The 26,696-nt window shown below is 58.4% G+C and overlaps 1 protein-coding gene across 1 annotated transcript in view; it reads left to right on the forward strand.

Annotated features, from left to right (window-relative positions):
- The window catches only part of GFRA2 (GDNF family receptor alpha 2), a 68,909-nt gene extending 57,780 nt beyond the window's left edge, over positions 1-11,129 (forward strand). Inside the window, exons 5-9 of the mRNA XM_070047336.2 lie at positions 1,568-1,677; positions 2,470-2,610; positions 3,698-3,870; positions 8,678-8,731; positions 9,888-11,129. Coding sequence (XP_069903437.2) covers positions 1,568-1,677; positions 2,470-2,610; positions 3,698-3,870; positions 8,678-8,731; positions 9,888-10,010 — 601 coding nt within the window. The 3' untranslated portion in view covers positions 10,011-11,129. The remainder of the gene's footprint in view (positions 1-1,567; positions 1,678-2,469; positions 2,611-3,697; positions 3,871-8,677; positions 8,732-9,887) is intronic.
- Positions 11,130-26,696: the final 15,567 nt, after the last annotated feature.

Genomic DNA, 26,696 nt, shown 5'->3' on the forward strand with positions numbered 1-26,696 from the left:
ATCCTGTTTGCCTAGTAGGTTTTGCTACATCTGCAAGTCAGCTGACAGTACTTTTTCCATCCTGTGTTGAAAATGGGCCGCCGGAGCGTGGGACCAGGGCAGGTACAGAGGTGCGGAGTGACGGCTGGTTCTGCAGGCTGCGGCCACCGCCTGCTGCACAGCCACACTTTGCCTGGTCGCTGGAGCTGGGGGTTTGAGTCCTGGCTCCCTGCCCAGTGGCTCTGTCAAGCTCTCCGGGGCTCAGCTTCCTCATCCGTAAAATGGGGTGGTAACACCTCCTTGTCAGATCTCACAGAGGTTTTGTGAGGGTTCAGTGTTAAAGGATGGATGTGAAAGTACCTTCATCCAAGTTGCTGTGACGGAATAGTCGTGCTGGGCCCCTGAGTCCCTGCCCACAGGAGGGTGGCTGTGAACAGAGCTTGCTCTGGCTTTGAGTTGGGTCCCTTCCTCACACACACGTTCCTGCCCCGTGACTCCCTCTGGTGTGGGGTCCTCACCCAGAGCTCAGCCCGTGCTGCAGCCATGACCTTGAACTTCCAGGACTGTGAGCAGAACACACCTCTTATTTCGAGTCTGGGTTCTCTCTCCTTGCTCAGGCTGTCTCAGTCTCTCCCTGTCTCTCGTCTACTCCCTCTCCATCTCCTTTCTCAAAGGGGACAAAGTTCTGGTGGGGAACTTGGGCTTGACACTGGGAGGTGCAGGAGGGGTCGAGTCCCACTGTGCGCTCATTTGCACGACACCCTTGGATAAGGCACAGACACCTGAGGACCGCGTGGCAGTGGATTCACCTGTAGGAGGTGATGATTGCTGTTGGACATCCGTGGCCACACCGCGCCATGTCCAGGTCTGGTGCTGGGGACTGGGACAGACCCCCAGGCAGACAGCATCTGCCTTCAGACAGACAGCTCCTGGCTGGGCGAGGAGCTGTGCACAGGTGGTTAGGGTGTGGCGTCCGAGGTGCCGGTGGGGAGGAGTGGGTGACGGCATGTCCCAGTTTTCTGGGGAATCAGTGGCTGATCCTGCCTGGTGGCCCTGGGGTGGGTGATGGAGGGGAGGCATGGGTGTCTGGCTCGGACATGGCACAGTAGAGAGACCATCAGGAATGGCCACGGGGGTCTCTCACCCCATACAGACTCTGTTACCTCCCTGACATCTGGCTCCTTTCAGTCTTGGACGGATCCCGTGTGGTGGCGGGGACTGGGATTATTGGGCTGGTTTTGCAGATGGGAAGACTGATGTATGGATAAGATCATCCAGGAGTGTTCTCGGGAGAACGTGGAGCCCAGCCCTCATGCCTCCTGCACCTCCCACACCCGCTCCTCTTCCAGAACAAAGCCGTTCCGAGTGCACTGCTTCTTGCCTTCCCGAGCCCTTGGGCTGGTAGCTGTGGGCTTTTTCTTAAGCCACACCTTGTGCCTGGTTCTTGGGGAGCCCCCAGCTCTGACTTCCCTTCCCTCTTTCAGTCTCCCTCCATCCCGGGGAGCTGCCGGAGGAGCTGGTCTGGCAGAGGAGGTGGGAAGCCCACCAGACTAAGCCCCTGTTTCTCCATTGGATCTCTCCTGCACAGGTCCCGGCTGGCCGACTTCCACGCCAACTGTCGAGCCTCCTACCGGACTGTCACCAGCTGCCCCGGGGACAATTACCAAGCGTGTCTGGGCTCCTACGCGGGCATGATCGGTGAGCCCTCCATACGTACCTCGAGTGTGGCTTTCTCTGAGGCAGATCCAGGGCTGTGAGGGGGGCTGGGGGTGGGGTCAGGCAGAGGCCAACCCCGCATGGAGGAGGAAGCAGCCCTGGCTCTTTATCCTGGGGCAAGAAAGCCCCTGGGCTTTATAACGCTTTTGCAGTAGGAACAGAAGGTAGCATTTACTGGCCAGCGCCGCGGCTCACTAGGCTAATCCTCTGCCTGCGGCGCTGGCACTCCGGGTTCTAGTCCCTGTCAGGGCGCCGGATTCTGTCCCGGTTGCCCCTCTTCCAGGCCAGCTCTCTGCTGTGGCCCAGGAGTGCAGTGGAGGATGGCCCAAGTGCTTGGGCCCTGCACCCCATGGGAGACCAGGAGAAGCACCTGGTTCCTGGCTTCGGATCAGCGCGGTGCGCCGGCCGCGGCGGCCACTGGAGGGTGAACCAACGGCAAAACGAAGACCTTTCTCTCTCACTGTCCACTCTGCCTGTCAAAAAAAAAAAAAAAAAAAAAAAAAAGGTAGCATTTATTGCAGGCCCTGCCCTGAGCAGGTTACGAACTGTCTGATTGGTTCTCCCGAGAGTGGATGTTGGCGTCTCCATTTCACAGATGAGGAAACTGAGGCTTAGGAAAGTCGCGTTAACTTGCCCAGGCTCCCCCAGCTGGTACCCATGGGCCCTGGGCTCTCAGTCAGGATTGGGAGCCGGTATGTGTGTGTGTGTCTTTAGGGGGTCCGGGGCCCAGAGGGAAGGCCCCACTGCTTCCCTGTCCTCCCCCTCCCCCACCAGGCTTCGACATGACCCCCAACTACGTGGACTCCAGCCCCACCGGCATCGTGGTGTCCCCCTGGTGCAGCTGTCGTGGCAGCGGGAACATGGAGGAGGAGTGCGAGAGGTTCCTGAGGGACTTCACCGAGAACCCGTGCCTCCGTAAGTCAGGGGGTGTACTGGGCGGGGCCCTGGGCTGCGCCCCAGCCCTTGCCTCCTCTGGCTGTGCGTACGGCTGGTGGTGGACACGGGGCTTTCACCACCACCCTTTCTCCACCACGACTCTGGGCTTTGAGCTCTTGGAGAGACGCACAGCAGAGCCCTGTCCCTTCTTCCTCTCCCCTTCCTTGCCATCCGTCCGTCTGTCCATCCATCCATCCATCCTTCTTTCCTGCCTCTTTGTATGGTGCTGGGGACACAGGTGACAGTGCCTGTCATTGAGAAGCCGGCTTCGGATGGAGGGGGACTGATGGTGGCTGTGATCATGGGACGGGCTGGATGTCCCCAGGCCTGAAGGCCTCTCAGAAGGTGTAGCCATTGGTGGGCGGGTGACCCGGCATCGGTTGGTTGGACAGGCAGAGGCCCAGGCTCCCCAGAAGCCCATGGAGGCCCAGCCGTGCCACATGGCATTGAGGACGGCTGGAGAGAGGCATTGTGTGCACGGGGGTCCTCAAGGGGGCATTACCGATCTGAAGGTGATGGGACCGGCTGACCGATCGGCATCTTGGAAGCCCCCCTGCTCGTGCGTGGAGGTGGTGGGGTTAGGGCTGGGGCTCCCACCACCCCGCACGGAGCCCCATCAGCAGGCTGCAGCAGTTGTGTGACCACAGCCGTTGTGAACCAGGCTGGGGGAGGGAGGGAGCTTCGGCAGGTGGGCGGGTGGGGAGGCATCGCGGCTGAGCCTCCCCAGGCAGAGGGGCCGGGATAGCGCAGTGTTGGAAGGAGTTATCCGCGGTGCAGAGGGTGTGTGGGTCGTCGAGTGGAGCGCGGGGTCGCTCCAGGCTCCTGGTTAGAGGGTGCAGCCTGAGACACAGAGTTCCATCCAAGGGGTTAATCCTCTTGGGTTAGTCCTCTTTCCTCTCTGTCTCAGCCTGCTTGCTTCGCCCCGTGGGTGTCTGAAATGGGGCGACAGCCAGGCTAGGTGTGGGGGCGCTGCCCTCTGCCCCGGGGAAGGCGAGGGTCAGAGTGGGGGCAGGGCGGCAGTGAGAGCGGAGGGTCCCCATTTCCCGGCATCCACCTGTCACCCCAGGGAACGCCATCCAGGCCTTCGGCAACGGCACAGACGTGAACATGTCCCTGAAGGGCCCCTCGTTCCTGGCCACGCAGGCCCCTCGGGTCGAGAAGACGCCTTCCCTGCCGGATGACCTGAGTGACAGCACCGGCCTGGGGACGAGTGTCGTCACCACCTGCACTTCTGTCCAGGTGAGGCCCTGCGGGGGAAGGAGGCCTTCGCGAGGTGCGGGTCTGGGGAGTGGCAGGAAGCCAGCAGCGGAGTATTGGTCTTGCAAGTATTTTTGTTAACGATGTGTGATTTGAGAGGCAGAGCAAGGAGTGTGTGTGTGTGGGGGGGGATGTGCCTCCATCCCCTGGTTCACTTCCCAAGTGGCTGCCAGGGCCAGGTCTGGAACCCGGAACTCCATTCGGGTCTCCCAGCTGGGTGGCAGGCACACAAGCCCGCCTTCCAGTGCTTTCCCAGGCGCGCTCACAGGCTGATGGATCAGAAGCAGAGCAGCTGGGAGTCAAACTGCGGAGGCTCGTCGTGGGCTGCCCACTCGGCTTCTCTCTCCCGCCCAGGCCATTCGCTGCCCTGGGCTCTGCCTGGTTCTAGGCAGGCTGCACACGGGCATGCATGTGCACACACATGAACACACGGGTCCAGGAGAGACAAGGGGTTTGGAAGGGAGCCCCACCAGGGAGGGCAGAGGAGACGGTGCAGGCAAGGATGTGGCACCTGGACGGCCAAGCAGGTTGATGGGCTCTGAGGCCCAGCCGGGCACAGGTGCAGGAGCAGCAACACTGGTTGGTGTCAGGCTGTGGGGGCACCAGTGTGAACAAGGTGGCAGGTTCCTGAGGTCCACAGTGGGCATTCACGGTGCCCAGGGTGAGGACTTGAGCCAGGCCCAGCATGGAGGAGCATCCATTGGGCTGCTCCCTCCGCTGGGCCGCCTCCCCTGATGGCGGGCTAAGGTGCCCGGTCACCCTTGGGCATACTCTAGTGGCTGCTGGCAGTGGACTTGGGGTCCCATGCCACACACAGTTGCCAGCTGAATTTCATGCATGAGTGATGGGCGGCCTGGGTGGTCACCTGGTAGGGGACCACACTGTGCCATTGCCACCCCTCCCCCGCCATGCTTCTCTGGGCCCTGCCTGGCGCCCCCCCCCCCCCCCCGGCTTCCTCCAGAGCCCTTTGGGGCCAGCTCACCCGAGACACTGACTCAGCAGACAGTTGCCAGGGCTTCGCCGTGACTCATGGGGGCCGTGCAGAAAGGTGCACAGCGTGCCTTCCTGCCCCCCCGCAGCCCCTTGGGAGTCTGAGGACTCAGAGTCTGCTGCTGGAGGCCCAGCCTGGGATTCTGCAGACTCTTCAGCCTGCCTTGAACTTGGTCGGGTTGCAGGGAGATGGTGGAGGTGAAAGTGCTTTGGTTGCTGATCAGGGCTGCACCCACGCTGGGGCTCCCGCAGGCCTGACCCCAGGGCTGGTCCACCTGCAGCCTAGTGGCCAAGTCACTCTGGGCAGGACTGCTGGGGCCAGCGACCCCAGGAAGGCAGGGAGAGGAAGCATGTGGCCCTAGCTTCCTTGTCAGAAGCAGAAGAGGAAGGGCCCTGATTTCGCTTGGGTTTCGGTCTTGTTACGGAGCTCCTGTAGCTCACTGCATGCCGGGTGCTGGGAGTGGGGAGCAGCAGCCTGTGCCCCTGCCCTGGGCCTGGCTGGAGGCTGCCTGGGGGTGTGCATCCCCCCGCCCACACGCCTTTCCTGTCCCTCAGTTCTGGCTGATTGATGGGAATGCTGGCCCTTGCCCTCCACCCCCCCCCCCCAGGGACCAAGAGAGCCCTGCTATAGAAGAGGGTCTCTAAGGGGGGGTGGGAACAGGAAGCTAAGAACAGGAGAGCCTGGGCACCCCAGATGCATCCTGGAGAGGGGTGAGGATCGGACCAGGGTGGCGGCAGGGAGTGGAGGGGGAGGAGGAGGTGGGAGTTAGCAGGGCTGGTATGTTCACGGGGCACAGGTGAGGTCAGGGGTACTGAGGCCGAGGGACACAGCAGGGCACCCAGGAGACAGCCAGCCGCTCTGGCCAGCAGGACAACACCGGGTTTAGTTATCGGCATGGAGGCCAGGCCTGGGGGTCAGGAGTGAGGCGGGCAGGGGAGGAAGGAGTCGGTGTGCTTTCCTTCTGGTTCCTGGGGCCTTGTGTTGGCCGCCTCCTCCCTCCTGGCCGGGCCCCTCCCCCATGCCACCTGCACAGGCCGCCTCTTCCACGCAGCACAGCCACGGGTCAGCTCTTCCCAGAGGCCTCTGCGCGTTCTAGGGGTCTGCTGAGGAGTCCCCTGGGTCCTGCACCCCGGCAGAGGGGCTCTGCCCTTGTGGCACCGTCATCCACAGACCCTGCACCTGCCACAGTGGGTTGAGGGGCTGGTCATGGGGCTGAGACAGGGACTCCATCCAGTGGGAAATTTGGGGGCTCATGCCTGGGGTCAGCCCAGAGCCCACCTCTTACTGAGGAGTGGGTGGGAGACCCCTGGGGGCAGGGTGCCGACTCACTTGCAGGAGGGGTGGGGAGAACTTGTGGGGGCCAGGAAGGGGGTGGTTGAACCCGGGCGTGGTTTGCAGGAGGTGGTGGGGTTTTCTTTCCTCTGTACCCGCCCAGGTGTTCTGTGTGCCCAGGACTGGGGCAGTGGCCTGGGGTTGGCCATTGCTGCAGGCTCCCTTGCGTGCGCTTTCTTCCATCTCTGTCACCGGTTGCCAAGAAGCGGGGGGGGGGGGTGGGGGGGTGGAAGCTGAGCTTCCTCACCGCCCAGGCTGCCCGCTTCCGCCCGGGTTTTCCAGTCTCTTCTGTGTGCACAGAACCCGGCTCCATGAGCAGCGAGCCCTTGGGTGGGTGTGGGGCTGAGCCATGCACCTGCTCATCCTCACAGCCGTCACGCGCCTCGGGGAGCCGAGCGTCTCCATCCCCGTGTCAGGCTCTTCTTCCTCTTCTGCGTGTGGCCGCCTGGGATCGAGGGGCGAATGCTGAGGGCGGGACCCTTTGGTCAGGAAAGTGAAGGACTGGCTTGGGTCTGTGTGGACAAGCACCTGCCGCCGTGAAGTCGCCGCTCTGAGGAGCGGGGTTCAGGGCAGCCCATTTGGAATCTGCGCCGGGGGCTGGGCTGGCCTTGGATTCAGCAGGTCACAGAACTGGGACAGGAAAGGGGTCTTTTCCTCCCTGCAAAGGGCTTGTGGCCCCTGGCAGAGGCTGCTCACTGGGGGCCAGCCCAGGGAGGTGTCCTCATCGCCTTCTGATGAGAGCCACGTGGTCCTCCTCTGCCTCCCCTCCCCCACAACCCTGTCCCCTCCCCTCCCCTCCTTTCTGCCCGATGCTTCCTTTTCTCTACTTCTCTCTTTAGAAAAGTGTTTTTCTTCATTTTTCATTTTGATTGAAAGGCAGATACACACACACACACAGATCTTCCATCTGCTGGTTCACTTCCCGCCTGCTGCCTCCCAGGGTGTGCATCAGCAGGAAGCTGGATTAGAAGAGGAGCCAGGACTCTAACCAGGCACTCTGATACGGGATGCTGGCGTCCCAAGTGCCAAACCCTGCCCCTCTCTCTTCCTGTCTCCTCATCCTCCTGTGTGATGTTTGCCAACACCCCCTCCCTGCCCTCTCCAAGAGGGACCTGTCAAGTCCCGCCCACTATCAGGAGCAGCCTCTGCCCTCCTCCCCCCTGGCTGGGCAGGAGAGGTTGGTGCTGGGCTCTGGGGCTTTGCCACCTCTCCGTGGGCTGACCTTGGGGTCCCTGAGCTTCCCTGGGAGCTGGGCCCGCCCCTGCCTTCCCCCGCATTGTGTTTTGTTGTTTTCAATTCCGTGCATGGTTCTGATACAGAAAACAAATTAAAAGGGAGCGGTTTTGGTTGTACTGGGTTGGGAAGGACCTTGTGTGCCGTGGTGACGGGGCAAGCAGGGGGTGATGGCAGCCTGGTGGTGGCATGGGATGGGGAGGAGGGGACGGCATTCAGTCCTGGGCTCTCTTAGGGCCCCCTGTAGAGTGGAGCCGTGGGGTTGGCTGGAGACACTGTGCCGTGGCCTTGAACAAGACGTTCCTGGCTGGCTGTTGGCCCTGTTCCTGCTGTCCTGCCCTCTGGAGTCACCACCCCAGGCAGTGGTGCTCCCATGGCTGGGGTCTCTGTATCACAGCCGGGCCCCCGTTTGGCTGGCTGGGTGTCCTGGGTGGTGGATTGTCCTCCGTGTCCGCGGGAGAGAGCAGTGCTCTAGGCACCGTTTTCTGGGCTTCCCGCTTGCTCCTGGTGGCCTGAGCTTCCCCACCCGTGCCTGGGGACACGCTACAGGACGTCAGGACAGAAGCACCAGGTCCCCAGCTGTTCCCACGGATCCCTCCCAGAACGGTCCTGCATCCAGGTGGTCGAGCCAGAGTTGTCCTCTGGCCAGACTTCCTCACCGTGTGCATGGGGCTGCCAGGGGCTGCATGTCTGCTGGAGGGGAGAAACAGCTCACCCTGGCACAGTCGTCAGAAGTCCACCTGACATGCACCAGTGGCAGGCATCACTAATCGATCACAGCTCTCCTCCCGCCAAGTGCAGACGAAGGCTCAGTCTTCCTGCGGCTGTAGCAAGTGCGCAGGAGCTGGCGCTCAGACACCACCTGCATGCATGCATGCACGCATGCATTCACTCGGGTTTGCATGCATCTAGCGCAGCATTTGCTGAGGTACTGTTGGGAACCACCACACGCTGCCCCCTGTAGGGGCAAGAGGACACACCTGCCTTTGAGGCGCTCACGGGGTGCAGGCTTGTGCCGACAGCCGAGAGCTGCCAGTCGGACAGCAGAGCTTAGGGCTCTGTTCCCTGGGAGCCTGGGGAGTCATGGCGGAATTGCGGGGGAGGGGGTGTCACAAAGGGGCCCTCTGTGCTGGTGGGATTGAGCCAGTGCTCCCTGCTGTGTTCCCTGTGCCTGATGCCACCTCCGCCAGTCACCACCACAGCCTGGCCTCACCCGTGCCTTCTCTCCCGCAGGAGCAGGGGCTGAAGGCCAACAGCTCCAAAGAGTTGAACATGTGCTTCACGGAGGTGAGTGAGGGGCGCAGTGGGCGTGGGTGTGGGACAGGGCCCCAGGGGGCTGTGTCCCGGGTGAGTCTCCCACCCAGAGCCCCGGGGGCCCGCTGAGTGCCTGGCCCTGCCTGGATGGAGCGGGCGCTTGGTGCCGGGCAGGGGTGAGGGAAGCCACAGGCTGCCGCAGGTCCCACACATGCTGGCCCCTTTGGTGAGAGATGAGTGGCAGCTCCCATACCTTCCTTGCTTTTATTTTTTTTAAAACATTTATTTATTTGAAAGGCAGAGAGAGAGAGGAGGAGAGAGAGGTCTCCATCCGTTGGTTCACTCCCCAAATGGCTGCAACGGCTGGAGCTGAGCTCCATCCGAAGCCGGGAGCCAGGAGCTTGGAGCTTCTTCCGGGTCTCCATAGTGCAGCTCCAGCCTTCCGTATTCTTCATGTTGAGCCCTTGCTTGGCGCTGGTTCCCGGGTATTAGAAGGGACGGGGCTGGAGGAAGGAGAGAGACGCTCGCATGAGAGCTTCAGACATTGAGGAACCGGGGACGTGGGCTCCCCTCCCTTCCCCTCCTGCATCTCCTCCCCTCCCTCCCTCCCCTCCCCTCCCCTCTCTGCCTCTCCTCCCCTCCCTCCCCTCCCTCTCCTTTCTGCTCTCTGCCTCTCCTACCCTCCCACCCTCCCCTCCCCTTCCTTCCCCTCCTGCATCTCCTCCCCTCCCCCCTCCCCTCCCCTCCCCTCTCTGCCTCTCCTCCCCTCCCTCCCCTCCCTCTCCTTTCTGCTCTCTGCCTCTCCTACCCTCCCACCCTCCCCTCCCCTTCCTTCCCCTCCTGCATCTCCTCCCCTCTCTACCTCCCCTCCCCTCCCCCTCTTCTGTGGGGCCCTGAGACCCTCCTCTTGAAGTCTTCTCACTGGGATGCAGGTCCCTGCTCCCAGTGCAGGGCAGGGGCCTTGTTACACAGGCCCCCCCCCCCCCCAAGTCCCCTCTGAGGCTGCCTGGCCAGCTCCGTGGATGCCAGCCGGGGGCGGGGGGATCAGAGTGCAGACAGGGTGGGGGCTTGAGGGGTGCCCGCGTTCTGGTCTTTGATCCCAGCCCTGCTTTTTTTCTCTTTCTTTCTTAATCCCCTCTTCACTCTCCGTGTCGCTGGCTCCCTCGTGCCGCGGACGCCGCGGACTCAGCTGACGACAGACATCATCCCAGGAAGCAACAAGGTGACCAAACCCAACTCAGGCCCCCGCCGAGCCAGGCCAGCGGCTGCCTTGACGGCGCTCCCCCTCCTCCTGCTCACCTGGGCCTTGTAGGCCCCCCACCCCGGGGAACTGTGTTCGCAAGGCTCCTGGAAGCGCCACCGCCAAGGACTCCCGCCTGACACAGCAGACACACACAGACACACACGAGACAACCACACACACCTTGCAAAAAAACAAATCAAGACAAAAGCGAATCTTCTCCCACCTTGTCTCTGAGCCTGTCTCCTCCCAGGTTTCTTCTCTGGAGACGTTTTTCTAAGCCAGACAGACAAGCAGGTGGGCAGCCTCCATCCTCAGCTGGAGTTTTCTTCTTTGGACCCTTTTGAAGCAAGAGACCAAGACCCTGCTGCCAAGGGGGCGTGTGACTGTGCCTGCTGCAGGCTGAGGCAGGGCAGCCCCTGCTGGACACCTGCCGGGGGCTGGCGGGGGCAGCGGGCACCGGGAACCTGTGGGCGCCGTCTGCCCCTGCTCTTAGCTGCGGGAGTATTGACTGCTTCTGTGCCCTCAGCGGGCCGGTGGGTCGGTGTCTGGCATGGGGAGTACCCCTGCAGAAGGGGTGATGTACCCTGAGCTCCCAGGGAGGCACGGATGGCGGAGAGCCCAGCCCAGCGCAGCCCGCCTGGGGCACCCGCTCCAGGGTGGAGGTGGGGCGCTTCTGCCTCCTTGGTGGCAAAGAGTTTCAGGGTCAGAGAGAAACGAGGCTTTGTTGGCGCCGGGTGGGGGGGCATGTCCCTCAGTGGAGAGGGGCAGCAGGAACCGGCGGGTGGGCGTGCGTCTCTCGGGCTGTTGTCTGCACGCCCCTCTCGTGCCCGTGCCCCCCTCCATCTCTGAGACCTAAGTCAGCTGTACATACGGTCTTTCCAAACGTGTGTATATGCACATCACATCTGTGTGTCCTGTGGTTCCCCGTTCTTTCCTTTTTTTAAGAAATGGAACTATCGAAATAATAGCCCTTCCACTCCTGCCCCCCCCCAGATGAGCGAAAATGTATTATTGTAAAGTTTATTTTTTTTAATAACGTTGTCTACAATGGGAACAGACGGCTCCCGGCCCCACCCCTCCCTCTGTGCGCCTGGCTGCTGTCAGCCCGGCCGGGGCTGGGGCTGGGGCCCCTGGTCCGCATTCATGCTTAATTAAGCAAAAGGCTCCAATAAATGTCCTGGAAAGCAAGTTTGGCAGCCCCCCGCTTTGTTCTGGGACCACCAGCTCTCCCACGCCTGGCAAGATCTGCAGGAGGGTGTGTAGACGGAGCACCCCCAGGGCAGGGTGGGGGTGGGGCTTGAGGCTGGGCTGCGCCCCCTGTGGACGGTGGACGCGCTCGGACAGCTGTTTGAGAGGCTGTGTTGAGTGTCTCACTCATCTGATAATCAAAGCTCCCAGCACCTGATTTCTCCATCCTACCCCGCCAGGTAACCTGCATGTGCTGGTTTACCCCGCCCCCACTTACAGCCAACGTGATGGTCCAGCCCAAGACCTCCCCCCACCACCCCGCGGTGTGGGGAACGCGCTGCGGGGGGAGGGCGGGGGCTTGCTCTGTACTGGGCCGGCCGGCTGTCTGGGTAAAGAAACCGAGGAAAATCGACCCAGGGCTGAGCCCGGAAGCCTTAACAGGAGCCTGGGGAGGGAGGGCGAAGTGGGGAGCAGGTGCGTTTTATTTGCTGAGAGTGGCTCCTGGTAGCAGCAGCCTGCGTGGCCGGCTTGTCCACGTGTGTGACTGGGAAGAGGCAGCCGCAGGGGCATCGGGAGCTTGTTAGAAATACCAGGCATTTAGGGGGCAACAGCTGCCTCTCCAGACGGACTCACGCTCAGGTGGAGGATCACGTGGAAAGAGGGCGGGCGCCGGGCAGGCACACCCAGCTCCATCAAAGCCGGCTCCTTCCAACCACCCACCGCCTAGAGCCCGGGGCCCAGGGTCAGAGGTCAGAGGCAAAGGGGAGAGAACAGAGAAGCCCAATGAAATCCGGCTCCAGCCTGCACAGCTGCTGAATCGATTTTTATAACCCAGCCTCACTGTTTCACAACACTTTTTATTTTCTGTACTGATTGTCCAGTTGAAGATGTAGTATAGAAAGGTTTTTAGTCAAACCAACAGGATCTTTTTCTTTTTTTTTTTTTTAAGATTTATTTATTTGAAAGGTAGAGTTAGCAAGAGGAAGAGACAGAGCAAGGGAGGTCTTCCATCCATTGGTTCACTCCCCAGGTGGCTGCAATGGCCGGAGCTGTGCTAGTCCACAGCCAGGAGCCAGGAGCTTCTTCCAGGTGTCCTTCGCGGGTTCAGGGGCCCAAGGACTTGGCCATCTTCCACTGCTCTCCCAGACCATAGCAGAGAGCTGGATCGGAAGTGGAGTAGCTGGGGCTCGAACTCGCGCCCATGTAGGATTCCAGCACTGCAGGCAGCGGCTTTACCTGCTATGCCACATGTGACACTGGCCTCAGGATCATTTTTTAAAACATTTTAAAAAATATTTCTTTGAAAGAAAGAGCAAGAGAGTGAGTGAGCGAGCTTCCATCCGCTGGTTCGCTACAACTGGTCGGACTGAGCCAGGCTGAAGCCAGCAGCCAGGAGCTCCATCCTGGGTGCCAGGGACCCAAGTGCTTGGCCCATCACGTGCCGCCTCCCAGGGTGTGCATCAGCAGGCAGCTAGAATTGGAAGCGGAGCTGAGACTCAAAGCCAGGCGCTGCACCGGGGTACGCAGGCGGCCAAACACAAAGACAAGGAGGGAGGAAGGGAGGAAGGGAGGAGTTTCTAAATGTACTGACAGTCGGGCGGTCTGAGCAGTCTGCAGGGGGCTGGGCAGCAGCTTGGAGCGGTGTATGTGGGGCTGGGGGCTGCGGGGACAGGCACTTTCCATCTCTGTGTTCTAAGGGGGGGGGTCCTGGAGAGAGGCCCCTGTAGGGGGTGCTTAAGGGACCTCCCTGAAGTTCTAACTGCAGTTTGAAAGTTCTCCCAGCCAGACTTGTATCCTCTTGGGGGAAGTTGATCGACTAACAGATCAAAAGGGAGATGCCTAGAAAGGGACCAGCCCATGGAGCTCAACCTCCGTGGCCTGGCCCTGCATCCCCAGGGCCGAGGTCTGGTTCCGGGGGCCTGGTGGACAGCTGACAGGAGCCACCCTGCCTGGTGTCACTGCCCGTCCCTCTGCCTGCCTGTCTGACCCTGGTGAGAACTGCTCAGCCCTGGGCCACCTCCCTCAGTGGTCCCCCCCTCCCATGGCATTCTTCCTGTGATCATCTGCAGTTGAATTTCCACAAAGCCTCTCTTGGAATTTAAAATGCCCCGGTACCAGCTAAATGGAGGGAAAGGAAGAGGCCCCCTGGGAAGTGGCTGGGGCGGGGCCTTCCTGCCCATGGTGGAGGGGGCCTCACGGGAAGCCACAGATGTCCCTCTGTTCAGGGTCCAGGCTGCATCCACTCCATGGGGAGTTCTGTGTGTGGCTCCCAGAGCTGCGCCCTTGGATTGGGGCCAGGCCAAGAGCAGTCTCCCTGTGGGTGTGCCTAGAGACGCAGCTGAACCCAGAAGAGCAAAGCTGCCTGTGTGGTTGCTGGGAGAAGGCTTGGGGGGAAACAGGTTGTGGCCCCTGTCATGGTCTAGGCTGTGTGAGGGGACTGTGGCACAGAGAGAGAGAGAGAGGTCTTCCACCTGCTGGTTCATTCTCCAGATGGCTGCAATGGCCAGAGCTGCGCCAGTCTGAAGCCAGGAGCCAGGAGCTTCTTCCCGGTCTCCCACATGGGTGCAGGAGCCCAAACACTTGGGCCATCTTCTGCTGCTTTCCCAGGCCATAGCAGGGAGCTGGATCGGAAGTGGGGCAGCCAGGACTTGAACCAGTGCCCATATGGGATGCCGGCACCATAGGCAGCAGCTTTACCTGCTGCACCATAGCCCTGAATGACGTGCTTTTGGGCCCCAGACGCTGGGCCAGGCACTTAACAGGTGTTCTGGCATTCTGTTCTGTTAAGAGTCCTCTGGCGAGTTGTGACGCATCTGCCCATTTTACAGGTGTGGAAACTGAGGCCAAGAGAAGTTTCATGTTTCGTCTGGGGCTGGGGGGAGGGGTGGAGGAGGCTGAGAGACACCATTTCCTACTTCCCTGATGGGCAGAAGTCCAAAATCTCAACTCAACCCAGGGTGGCAAACTCTCGGCGGGGAAGCACATGGTCCCCACCACCGTGTCCTCAGCGTCGTTTCAGACGCGTTTGCTCTTGTACGTGTGGTTCCCACTCCCGGGCATGCATGCTGCAGCCGGGAAGACCTGCACAGGTGTGTGTGACCTGCACACGTGGGAGCACACGCACACACACACACACACACACACGTCTCTCCTGGTGGCCTTTGCTAGGATGGCACCAGACTGGAAGCCACTCAGACTGCAAGGACATGGGAAGGAAGCTGTTGGCTAGGCCTCTGTTTCTTGGGGGTGGTGGGGGTGGAGCGGGGCATGCCCATTGTGCTGGAGAGGGGAAGTGTGGGGCAGGCATTCTTGGGGGCGCTGAGGCTCCAGGGAGCCGGTCAGCAGAGACAGCCCTGTGAAAGCCACGGTGAGGTGCGGTGTCGCGGCCCTCATGCCGGAGCCCCGCTCCCCATCCCCCCAACCCCGCCGAGACCCTGGGATGCTTGCCCATGGGCTGGCTGGTCTCGCCCCAGCCCTGCAGGGGAGATGCTGTCCCCAGCAAGCCGAGGTGTTATGTTGGATGTCATTTGCCTCCACTTGTGGGCAGGAAAGTGGTTTAAAGTACGTTTTACAATACAGAACACCACGACACCCCAACCTCCCCAGGGAACCCTAGGGGTCCCCTTCACCCATCCCAAGACCCCCCCCCTCCCCCAAACCATGCTCAAGGGAGATGGACAGGAGTGCTTCCCACAGCCCCTGGCCCTTCTTTCCCACGGAGGAGGCAGGCCGGGCACAGGGACAGCCTCCATGACCGCTCCGCTACACAGTGGAGATTGCTGGCTGCAGGTCAGACCCCTGTCCCTCCGTCCTTGTGCCCTGGGCCGCGGGGGAGTCCGGGGAGGGGGGCCACCGCCTCTGTGGCCCCTGTCCTCCCTGACGCTGATCTAGGCACACAGGCCCTTTCTAGTCTTGGGGAACTGACGACACTGCGGGGCACCGAGGCTGGGGAAACGTGGCTGTTGCGTGTCCCGGACAGCAGCCTTGAGCTGTGCCCGGTGAGGGTGAATGATGTCAGCGTGCAGCCGAGGTTTCTGCCTGGGGCCCCGGGAGGAGGCTGGCTCAGGCGCTCTCCACCCAGGCCAGGGGGCCAGACGGACCGTGGGAGGGTCTGCCTCTCCTGCCTGCATTTCCCTGGTTGGGTTGTGTGTGTCGGTGTTTTGTGTGTGTGGGCTGCAACTGTCTGCTCCCTTCCTGCCGCTCCCTGGAGTCCCCAGGGACCCGGGCGAGGCTGCCTGGGAAGCACTCCCGGGTTTGGTATGTGGTGAGGCACAGCCTCGGGTGGAGACATTGGCAAAGCAGCTCCTCCCCACACTCCGAAGACTCTGCCAGACTCTGCCTGGCAGGGGTCCTGGTCTAGCAGGAGGGAGTCCTGGGCGGTGCCCCGGGACCTCCCTCCAGCAGGGATCGGGGGCCAGGATGGGGAGCCCCCCCCCACAAAAGCAGGCAGTCTCCTTTGAGTAAATAGTGGCGGCAGCATCACTGGCCCCAGGGCCAGCAGGAGCCCCGGGCTGTCTTGTAGCCTCCTCCTTGAGCAGATGTTTCTCCTCTCTTCATTCTTCTCAGGGGAGGTTTGCCGGTGGCCACGCCCCCTTCCCGGCCCCCACCCCCACCCTTGGCTGTTCTCCCGGGTCCCTGAGCCGGAGTGGGAGCACTCTGGGGTGAGCCGCCCGGGCTCTGCTCACCCTCACCGCTGCCCCACCTTGTCTTCTTCCTTCTCTGCCAGCCACCGTATGGGGTCCTTCCGGGGTGGCTGATGCAGGGTGGAGCAGGGAGACCCACGTGGTTAGGAAAGTTCTCATGGTTCCTGGGGCTCAGCGGGGTGGCGTGGGGGAGAGGCATGCAGGGGGCTGCTGCTGCTGTTTTCGTGGGGACCCTTCTTTCTGCCCTGTCTGTTCCTCCTCCATCTCCTAGGCCCCCATCATCACCCTCATGCTCGCCGGTGTGAGCCCCCTGCTCCCTGAGGTCCCCACCAGGGAGCAGGTACATGGCACCCAGTGGCGCCATCTTTTTTCTTATTTATTTATTTATTATTATCTTTTAGATTTTATTTATTTATTTGGAAGAGAGAGAGAGAGAGAGATCATCCATCCTCTGGTTCACTCCCCAAATGCCTACAACAGCCAGGGCTGGGCTGGGCTGACATTAGGGGCCAGAAACTCCACCTGGGGTTCCCACGAGGGTACAGGGGTTCAAGCACTTGGGCTCTCTTCTGCTATTTTCCCAGGCACCTTAGCAGGGAGGCGGACCGGAAGTGGAGCAGCCAGGACTCGCACTATAGCTCATATGGGATGCTGGAATTATAGGCAGTAGCTATATGGCACCTGCCCCACTGGCACCATTTCACGTGACATAGTGGTGAGGGCGCAGTGAGCTCTGCCTTCCAGGAACTGTGGTTCGCAGAACACAAGACACAAACGGGCCGCTAACCGAGTGGCAAACATTGCAGAGCGCAGTGTTCAGAACACTTTGGAAGGAAGAGCCACCCAGTGCCACCCCCAGGGCCACTCCCCCGGAATCCTGGGAGATAGGCCTTCTGAAAACGGGAATATGGTTGAAAAACCACTGGCAAGACTGATTGAGGAAGAGAACGTGGTAACTCAGGGCCAGACGAGCAAGGAAACTGAGAGCCAATAGGTTCTTTTTTTTTTAAGGTTTATTATTTGAAAGGCAGAGTTACAGAGAGGCTGAGGGAGAGAGAGAGGGAGAGAGAGAGGGAGAGAGAGAGGTCTTCCATCTGCTGGTTCACTCCCCAGATGGCCCCAGCGAATGGGGCTGCACTGATCCAAAGCCAGGAGCCAGGAGCTCCTTCCGGGTCTCCCACGTGGGTGCAGGGGCCCAAGGTCTTGGGCCATCTTCCACTGCTTTCCCAGGCCATAGCAGAGAGCTGGATCGGAAGAGGAACAGCAGGACTAGAACCAGTGCCCATATGGGATGCTGGCACTGCAGGCAGCGGCTTTACCCTCTATGTCACAGCACCGGCCCCTGCCAATAGTTTTTTTTTTTAATTTTTTTTTTTTATTTTTCACAGGCAGAGTGGACAGTGAGAGAGAGAGACAGAAAGTTACCGTTGGTTCACCCTCCAATGGCTGCTGCGGCCGGCGCACCACGCTGATCCGAAGCCAGGAGCCAGGTGCTTCTCCTTGTCTCCCATGGGGTACAGGGCCCAAGCACTTGGGCCATCCTCCACTGCACTCCCGGGCCACAGCAGAGAGCTGGCCTGGAAGAGGGGCAACCGAGACAGAATCTCGTGCCCTGACTGGGACTAGAACCCGGGGTGCCGGCGCCGCAGGTGGATGATTAGCCTATCGAGCCGCGGCGCCGGCCGCCAATAGGTTTTTAAAAAGAGTAAAACCGTAATCCTAAGAAATATTAGGAAACACCAATAACTTGGAAAAATTAGGTCAAGGTACCCTTTCCTGGGAGAGTGCAACCTGGGCCAGGAATAGACGGGAAACTCGAGCAGAGCAGTGACAAGCGAAGAGACTGAAAGCCCAGCCGGTTCCTCCCTTGGAAGACCAGGCCTTTGCCGCTTTGCAGGTGAGTTCTGCAGAGGTCTCTGGAGAAGCAACCCCACCCTTAGAGAGAACAGGGAGGAAAAAGGACTAGGGAGTTTACTTGTTCCTTTTAAACTAGACAAGGACCGGAGGGAAAAACACAGAGGAACATAATACAAATACGGCATTAGCCAGCGGAACCCCGTGGTGTGGGAGAACCAACTGCCACAGTCACGCTGCAGCCCACACGAAGCCTGCCTGGCGAGGCACCACCTCCAAGCACCAAAGAACAAAAACACCCTTGGGGCCGGCGCTGTGGCGTAGTGGGTAAAGCCGCCTCCTGCAGTGCTGGCATCCTATATGGGCACCAGTTCGAGTCCCGGCTGTTCCACTTCTGATCCAGCTCTCTGCTATGACCCAGGAAAGCAGTAGGAGATGGTCTAGGTGCTTGGGACCCTGCACCCATGTGGGAAACCCAGAAGAAGCTCCTGGCTCGGATTGGCACAGTTCCAGCTGTTGCCACCATTTGGGGAGTGAACCAGTGCACGGAACACCTCTCTCTCTGCCTCTCTCTAACTCTGTCTTTCAAATAAATAAATAAATCCACCCAGGAGTTGCAGAAAAAGCACTAGGTGAAGTTCATAGTCTATTCATAGCTGTTGTAAAAATGATGACAAAGATGGCCGGCGCTGCGGCTCACTAGGCTAATCCTCTGCCTGCGGCACTGGCACACCGGGTTCTAGTCCCGGTCGGGGCCCCAGATTCTGTCCTGGTTGCCCCTCTTCCAGGCCAGCTCTCATGCTATGGCCCAGGAGTACAGTGGAGGATGGCCCAAGTGCTTGGGCCCTGCACCCCATGGGAGACCAGGAGAAGCACCTGGCTCCCAGCTTCGGATCAGTGTGGTGCGCCGGCCGCAGTGACCATTGGAGGGTGAACCAATGGTAAAGGAAGACCTTTCTCTCTGTCTCTCTCACTGTCCACTCTGCCTGTCAAAAAAAATGATGACAAGGATCAAGTCCAGTGTCTATTTATATCATCATCATCACCACTACCACCACCACCACCACCATCACCGTCACCGTCACCATCATTATTGTATGTTTCTCAGGGAAGTAGCGGTAGGAGGGGCTTTCCCTAGTCTGGAAAGGCCGCTGACTCCAAACCTGGAGCAAATCGCACTGAATGGAGGAACACGGCTTCCCTCCTTGCTTTAAGAAGAAGCTAATGGGGCTGGGGGTGTGGTATGGCCGGCATCCCATATGGGGGCCAGCTCGTGTCCTGGCTGCTCCTCCGCTGATCCAACTCCCTGCTAACGGCCTGGGAAAAACAGCAGATGCTGGCTCAAGGGATTGGGCCCCTGCATCCACATGGGAGACCCAGAGGAAGCTCCTGGTTTTGGCCTGGCCCAACCCTGGCTGTTGCGGCCATCTGGGGAGTGATCCAGCAGATGGAAGACCCGCCCTCCTCTCTTCCTCTTTCTCTGTAGCTCTTTTGGATAAATAAGTACATGTTTTTTAAAAAGGAAAAAGAAAGAAGCTAATGTGTACGTGCAGCTCTGCCCAGCCCCAACTCTCATGCTTGTTAGGGAGAGGCACACAGAGAGAAGTCTTCCACCTGCTGGTTCACTCCCCTGATGGCCGCAACGGCAAGGGCTGGACCAGGCTGAAGCCAGGAGCCAGGAACTCCATCTGGGTCTCCCACGTGGGTGCAGAGGTCCAAGCACTTGGGCCATCTTCTGCTGCTTTCCTACGAGCATTAGCAGGGAGTTGGATTGGAAGTGGAGTAGCTGGGACTCGAACCAGTGCCCCTATGGGATGCTGGCGTTGCAAACAGAGGCTTAGCCTTGCTGGTCTGGCAGTGTTCTGTGGAGCAAAGCCCTTTTGGCTGACGATAACAGAAACTCACATGAGTTCTGCAAATCACGAAGAGCTGACCATGGATACTGCAGGGACACAGGTGTGAGACTGTCTTCTGAGGAGCAGGGACTTAGCCCAGTGGCTCAGATGTCTGTATCCCACACTGGGGTATCGGGGTACCTGGGTACCTGGCTCCAGCTCTCAATTCTAGCTTCCAGCCAGTGCAAGACCCCAGAATGAGGCGATAGGGTCTCTACTCTCACCCGGGAGACCTGGGTTGAGTTCCTGGCTCCTGGCTCTGGCCCTGCCCCGTCCTGGCCATTGAGAGCATGAGGAGTGAGGCAGTGGGTGGAGCCCTCTGTGTGTGTGCCTGTCCAAAACACAGCGATGTCTTCCCAGTCTGCAAGCTAGTCTGCTGGTGCCTTGCCCAGGGCACGAAGCTGTGTACTGAATGGCACTCATTCGACGCGGGTGGGGCGAACGTATGTGTCACTGTTTTCTCCCGGCGTCGTGGTGAGCAGCGCAGGGAGGCCAGGGTGCCCCTGGCTGTCATCGGGACTGATCGGTAGAGAGGCAGGAGACAAGCGGCTGAGGGGTGTGGGCAGGAGCCCCGGGCAGTGTGTGAGGCCCGGGGAACATGAACGATTCACAGCATTTCTAAGAGATTTTGTTTTTTGGCTGATGTTAAGGTGTAGCTTTCCCGCCCCTTTCTCTGCCTCCTTAGCAAGACCTTCAACCAAGAGCCACTTTTTTTTTAAGTCTCTGCGTCTGTGGGTGTTAGATACATTTTCATTTGCCCCTTCTATGTTCCCCTAACAAAACCGGACTCCCAGAGCCTCACTTTCATCATAAAGACACAAGATTCCTGCAGAAACTTACAGGATCTCCCAGACCACACAGGAGGGTGTGCCCCACCCCCCTCCCACCTTGCTGTGCACTCTGCCTCACTCCCACACACTCACCGTCTCCTGCTCTCACCCACCTCTCTGGATCCATGAAACACTGGCAAGGAGTGGCGTAAAGGGTAAAGCTGCCACCTGCACTGCCGGCATCCCATATGGGCGCCGGTTCGAGTCCCTGCTGCTCCACTTCCGATTCAGCTCTCTGCTATGGCCTGGGAAAACAGAAGATGGCCCAAGTCCTTGGGCCCCTGCACCCGCATGGGAGACCTGGAAGAAGCTCCTGGCTCCTGGCTTTGGATTGGTGCAGCAACCATTTGGGGAGTGAACCAGCAGATGGAAGATCCCTCTCTCCCTCTCTCTCTGCCTTTCTGTAACTCTGCCTTTCAAATAAATAAATCTTAAAAAAAAAAAAAAAAAAACTGGCAAGGAGAGCTTTGCTGGCCTCGGCCTGAGTCAGGGGTCCACTGGGTGAGGGGCAGTGAGGCAGGGTTCGTGGCACAGACCTTCAGGGAGCCATTTTTTGGGGGTAGTCAGTTGGCGCTCAGAAAAGGAAGGTATAGGCTGGCCAGCTGCCCCACAGGCACGGTGCACCTGCCTTCACACAAAGCTTAGCAACTTCTTCAGGGCCAGAGTCTGTCTGGAGAGAGGGCGAGATGGGACTGGACCAGAGAGGGCCCATGACGGCGCCGCGGAGACACTGCGGCTGCGCAGAAGCCCCGGCCGCCTGGCCGCCACGTGACCACACCAGAGTGGGCCCAGGATGGCGCCGCGGAGACACTGCGGCTGCGCAGAAGCTCCGGCCGCCTGGCCGCCACGTGACCGCTAAGGACGCGAACCCAGGAAGAGGATGCGCCAGGGCTGGGCGCTCTGCAGGCTGAGCCCAGCAGTTTTATTTTTCACCTGCTCGGCAGGTGGGGGCAAGTCATCGCTGAGTCCTCATGTGCTGCGTTCCCCAGCACTTGTGAAAAATGACCTCGGGCGTGAAATATTGTCTACTAAAGAATTAACTTAATAGATAATTTGGATTCAATTATTGGCTCAATACTAAAATTTGCTGGGCAAAGCGCAGGCAATATTTTATGACTGTCACGTGATGCACCGGTTGTGAGATTAGTTATTAATGAGTCAGGAGAGAGACGCTTGAAAACCGTCCGTGGTGGTGGTGGGGAGTACATCAGGCCGGCTTGCAGCGGGCAGGCGTTGGCGGGGAGGGGCCGGCGGTGGACACTGGTTCCCGAGTGTGACTCCAATTTTTGCCGCGTGACCCTCTTGCCTTGGTTCCTGCGCTGCCTCTCCCGGGGCTGTGTGCGACTTGGGGCTGGTGTCACGTGGGCGTGCTCTCGGAGCAATTACAGACCGAAGGTTGCAGCCATTCATCATAGTGAGGCGGGGCCGCCTGTCTCTGACCTCTCCCCCCCGCCCTGGGCCATCGCCCGTCGCTGACCACACGGGGTGAGCACCTGATGGTTTGCAGGTGGGATGCAGCCAGTCCTTGCCACCCAGAGCCTGCCTGCTCCTTGAAGGCGGACTTTGGGGTCCCCTGGCCGCTCGCGGGGCCTCAAGATGATACTGTCCTTGCATTAGTGCCTTTACTGATGTGTTACTACTGTGGCCAGCTGCTAAACTCGACGTCAGGGACACGTGCTGCTCTTTGCTGCGGCTGCTCACCTGGCTCCCACCCCGTGCACTTTCTGCGGCTGCTTCCTGGGCTGGGGAGGGGGTAGGGGCAAGGAGGAAGACACGCCCCCTGCCCACCTGGAGCCTTGCGCAGACGTCTGTGTCCCTACTCTACCAGTGAGGAAGCCGAGGTTCAAACACATCTTGGAGCCTGCAGAGCGGGAGCTGCCATTTCCAGGCAGTGCTTCTCTGGCCAGCCTCCCACCCCACCCCCACCACTTACACGGGGCCTTCCTCTCGGGCTTGGCTTCTAGGGACGCTGAGTGGAGCTGATTTCACAGGATGCATAAGGGAAGGGCGAGTGTAGGCCGACGGTAAGCGTTCCCACTCGGGTGATCGCCGTCTGGGTCAAGAGACTCAACTGTAGCAGCCCGAGAAGTCCCCGGGGGCCCCGCCCCAAGAGCGCAGCACAGTGGGTTGCCATCTGAATGGCAACACTGTGGGTCTGTTTTGTCGCGGTAAGCTTCCTAGGAATCCGGCTAGACAGCGTGTGTTTTCCGTTGCTGAGGTCATGGCATTCATCCCATTGTGTGCATCAACAATTCATTCTCTCTCATTTTGCCTGTGTGAGTATGCAGCGTGTCCTCAGCCAGTCCGATGTCCTCGCTGGGCACGTGGCTTGTTCCAGGCGCGCCTCTTACACATAGCGACCCCACCGATGTGCTTGTAGGTGCCCTTTGGGCGCATGTTTAAGAGTGGAATAGCTAGGTTATAGGGCGCACAGACACAGCTCTGCTTAGTTTTTAAGATTTATTTATTTATTTGAAAGGCAGAGAGAGAGAGAGAGAGAGAGAGAGAGATCAGTTTTCCATCCACTGGTTTACTCCCCAAATGACCACAATGGTCATATCTGGACCTGTCTGAAGCCAGGAGCCAGGAGCTTCTTCCAGGTCTCCCACGTGGGTGCAGGGCCCAAGCACTTGGGGCATCTTCTACTGCTTTCCCAGGCCACAGCAGAGAGCTGGATGGGAAGTGGAGCAGCTGGGACTCGAACCGGTGCCCATATGGGATGCTGGCACTGCAGGTGTCGGCTTTATCCACTATGCCACAGCACCTGCCCTAACAGGTCTGTTTAGTTGGAATAGCCACTGCTAAGTGGTTTTTCCACTGTTTGTACCAAGTACTCTCCTACCAACAGGAATGCGTGTCCCAGCTGCTCCACATTAAATGTTGTCTGTTTTGTAAATCATTTTTGCAATTATTCGTGGTGTACAGCTAGGTCTCATCATGTTTTTTACATGTATTTTATTTATTTGAAAGGCAGAGGGTCAGAGAGAGAGGGAAGGAGGGAGTGAGGGAGGGAGGGAGAGAGAGAGAGAGAGAGAGAGAGAGAGAGAGAGAGGAGCCATCCACTTGTTCACTCCCCGAATGTCTGAGATGTCCAGGTCAGCAGGGACTGGTGCAGTTGAGAGCTGAAGGCTTTGCCTTTTTTTACATCAGTAAATCCGATTGCTTTCCATTTTAGTTATAACAGCAAAATACACTCAGTAGAGAACACTTGAAAAATACAAGGTGGCATAAAGATATAATGAAAACAATCCCAATTCTACCACCTGGAGACAACCATTATTAGCATTTTAAAGAATAAGAATAAAGTCCCTTTCTTCCTTTTTATGGAATCCCTTCCCTACTGGTTCCCGCAGTGTGTTCTGATTTGTTTTTAAATTTGAGATCATATTTTGAGACTTGTCCTTTGCCACTGATATTCAGCTTCTGGAAGCGCACAGGGCCCATTTGATAGGCCTCAGTCGACGTTAGGGTAATTTTCTCTTAGGATACTACAATAAGCAACGTTGCTTATCAGTCTTTTTTTTTTTTTTTTTTTTTTTGACAGGCAGAGTGGACAGTGAGAGAGAGAGACAGAGAGAAAGGTCTTCCTTTGCTGTTGGTTCACCCTCCAATGGCCGCCATGGATGGTGCGCTGCGGCCGGTGCACCACGCTGCTTATCAGTCTTTTTTAAAAATATTTATTTATTTATTTGAAAGTCAGAGCTACACAGAGAGAGAAGAGGGGCAGAGAGAAAACGAGAGCGAGAGGGCGCTGGTTCACTCCCCAGTTGGCCACATTGTGCCTATCTGAAGCCAGGGGCCAGGAGCCAGGAGCTTCCTCTGGGTCTCCCACCCGGGTGCAGGGGCACAAGGACTTGGGCCATTTTCTACTGCTTTCCCAGGCCACAGCAGAGAGCTGGATCGAAAGTGGAGCTGCCGGGTCTCGAACCGGCACCCATATGGGATGCTGGCGCTTCAGGCTATGGCGTTAACCCGCTGCACGCTGACCCCACAATCTATATTCTTGGCTTATTTCTCATTGGGGTATTTTTTTTTTAAAGATTTTATTTATTTATTTGAGAGTTAGAGCTATAGACAGAGAGAGAGAAAGAGGCAGAGAGAGAGAGAGAGAGAGAGAGAGAGAGAGTCTTCCTTCCATTGGTTCACTCCCCAGATGGCCACAATGGCCAAATCCGGACCTGTCCAAAGCCAGGAGTCAGGAGCTTCTTCCGGGTCTCCCCATGTGGGTACAGGGGCCCAAGCACTTGGGCCATCTTCTACTGCTTTCCCAGGCCATAGCGGAGAGCTGGATCGGAAGGGGGGAGCTGGGACCAGGACCGGCACACATATGGGATGCTGGCGTCACAGGCGGAGGATTAACCTACTGTGCTACGGAGCCGGCCCCCATTAGTGTATTTTTTAATTGCCAAGTTGGAACTCTCCCCTAAATCTAAAAGGATTGTTTCATTATTTCTATCTTTATTTTATCTTATCCGAGGTACCATTTGCTTGTTTGTTTACAATGTGATTTTGGCGTGTGGAGACTTTAATTTTGTGTGTAGAAAATCATTTCAGTCCTTGTCGTTGAAGCTTTGGGTCTTATGCTTAGTCTCTGCCCTCGTAAGTTACATTAGCTGCTCATCTATATTTTTTCTACTTATTCTATGATTTCGTAGGATTTGTGAATTATAAAATCTTCTATCTGGAGTTCGTTTTGATGGGAAAAAATTTCAATTATTCACCTAATAATTAACCAATTGTTCCAAATAATCTTTTCCTACTGTTTAGTAGTGCCATATGTATTTAAAATAAAGCCAGAGCTATGCATGTCCTTCCGTCTGCACTTGGATTTGTGAGTTATGTGCTACTCTTTGCACTGCAGTTACAGTCTGCTTTGATACCTGTCGCAGAGAGCTCCTCTTATTTATTATTTTCCATAATGTTTTGGGGGAGATTATTAGGCCTTTCTTTTTACAGATGAACACCAGAATCACTTAGTTAAGCTGTAAGAAAAAAAATTTTGGAATTAAAAACAAATGCTTTATTTGAAAGGGAGACAGGGAAATATTTATCTATCTATGCATCTATCTATCTACATCTGTATCTATCTACCTACCTACCTACATCTGTATATATCTGCCTATCCTTTTTTTTTTTTTCTGACAGGCAGAGTTAGTGAGAGAGAGAGAGAGACAGAGAGAAAGGTCTTCCTTCCGTTGGTTCACCCCCAAAATGGCCGCTATGGCCGGCGCAGCGCGCTGATCTGAAGCCAGGAGCCAGGTGCTTCTCCTGGTCTCCCATGCGGGTGCAGGGCCCAAGCACTTGGGCCATCCTCCACTGCACTCCCTGGCCACAGCAGAGAGCTGCCCTGGAAGAGGGGCAACCGGGACAGAATCTGGCGCCCCGACCGGGACTAGAACCCGGTGTGCCGGCGCCATAGGTGGAGGATTAGCCCAGTGAGCTGCGGTGCTGGCCCTATCTGTCTGTCTATGATAACTTGGAGGAGAGATAAGCAGAGAATGAGGGCAGCCGTCCACTGGTTCACCCTACAGATACCCACAATGCCCAGGGCTGAGCCAGGCGGCAGCTGGGCTCCCAGACCTCAGGCCTGGTGTCCCACTGAGTGGCGGGAACCCAGCTACTGAGCCATCATCACCACTTCGCAGAGTCCGCCTCAGCAGGAGTACGGAGCTGGGAGCTGAACCCAGTCCCTCCAAGTAGGTTGTAGGTGTCTCCACTGTCTCACTCCAGACCACACACCTGATTCCTCCCTTGGAATTTTAATTAGTGTTGCACAAAGTTTATAAACTAACAGATACAGGAGTGATTTCTTTACGATGCTTGCCTTTCCCATGCCCAGCTCTCGCTCCGTGAATCTTCTTCCCATGTGGTGTGATGGTTTTGTTTGTACACCTGGCTCACCTGGAAGGAGGGGAAGGAGATCCAGACTTCAGGGCGGCAGGGAAGCTGGATGGCGGCTCGTCAACACCTGCCCTGGCCTTTGACCCCACACCCCTCTCCTAGGACCCCCCTACGGGCCCTCCTTCCTGGGGTGCCCCGGCTGCTGCTGCGAGGTGCAGGGCTGCCCACTCGGGCGGTCACGGCCGGTCTCTGTATCCAGGTCTGTTTCGCTGCTCATGTCTTCTTTGTGGTCCTCTTCATTCCTGGTTATTTATCTGGCTTTGAACTTCTGCTTGTGCTCAGGCCTGGGCTTCCCTGGGGTCAGCGGAGCAGGACCTGTCCCAGTGCAGAAGGGCGGTAGTGCAGGTGCGAGGCTCAGCTGAGTCCACGTCCCATGGGAGCTGGCAGTGTACAGTCTGATGGCCCACGGTGCTGCCCAGCTGGGATCTCCCGCCTCCTGGGGCT

Source organism: Oryctolagus cuniculus, chromosome 8 (genome assembly GCF_051225735.1).
Source record: "Oryctolagus cuniculus isolate XC-2025 breed Fujian yellow rabbit chromosome 8, ASM5122573v1, whole genome shotgun sequence".
Lineage (NCBI taxonomy): Eukaryota > Metazoa > Chordata > Mammalia > Lagomorpha > Leporidae > Oryctolagus > Oryctolagus cuniculus.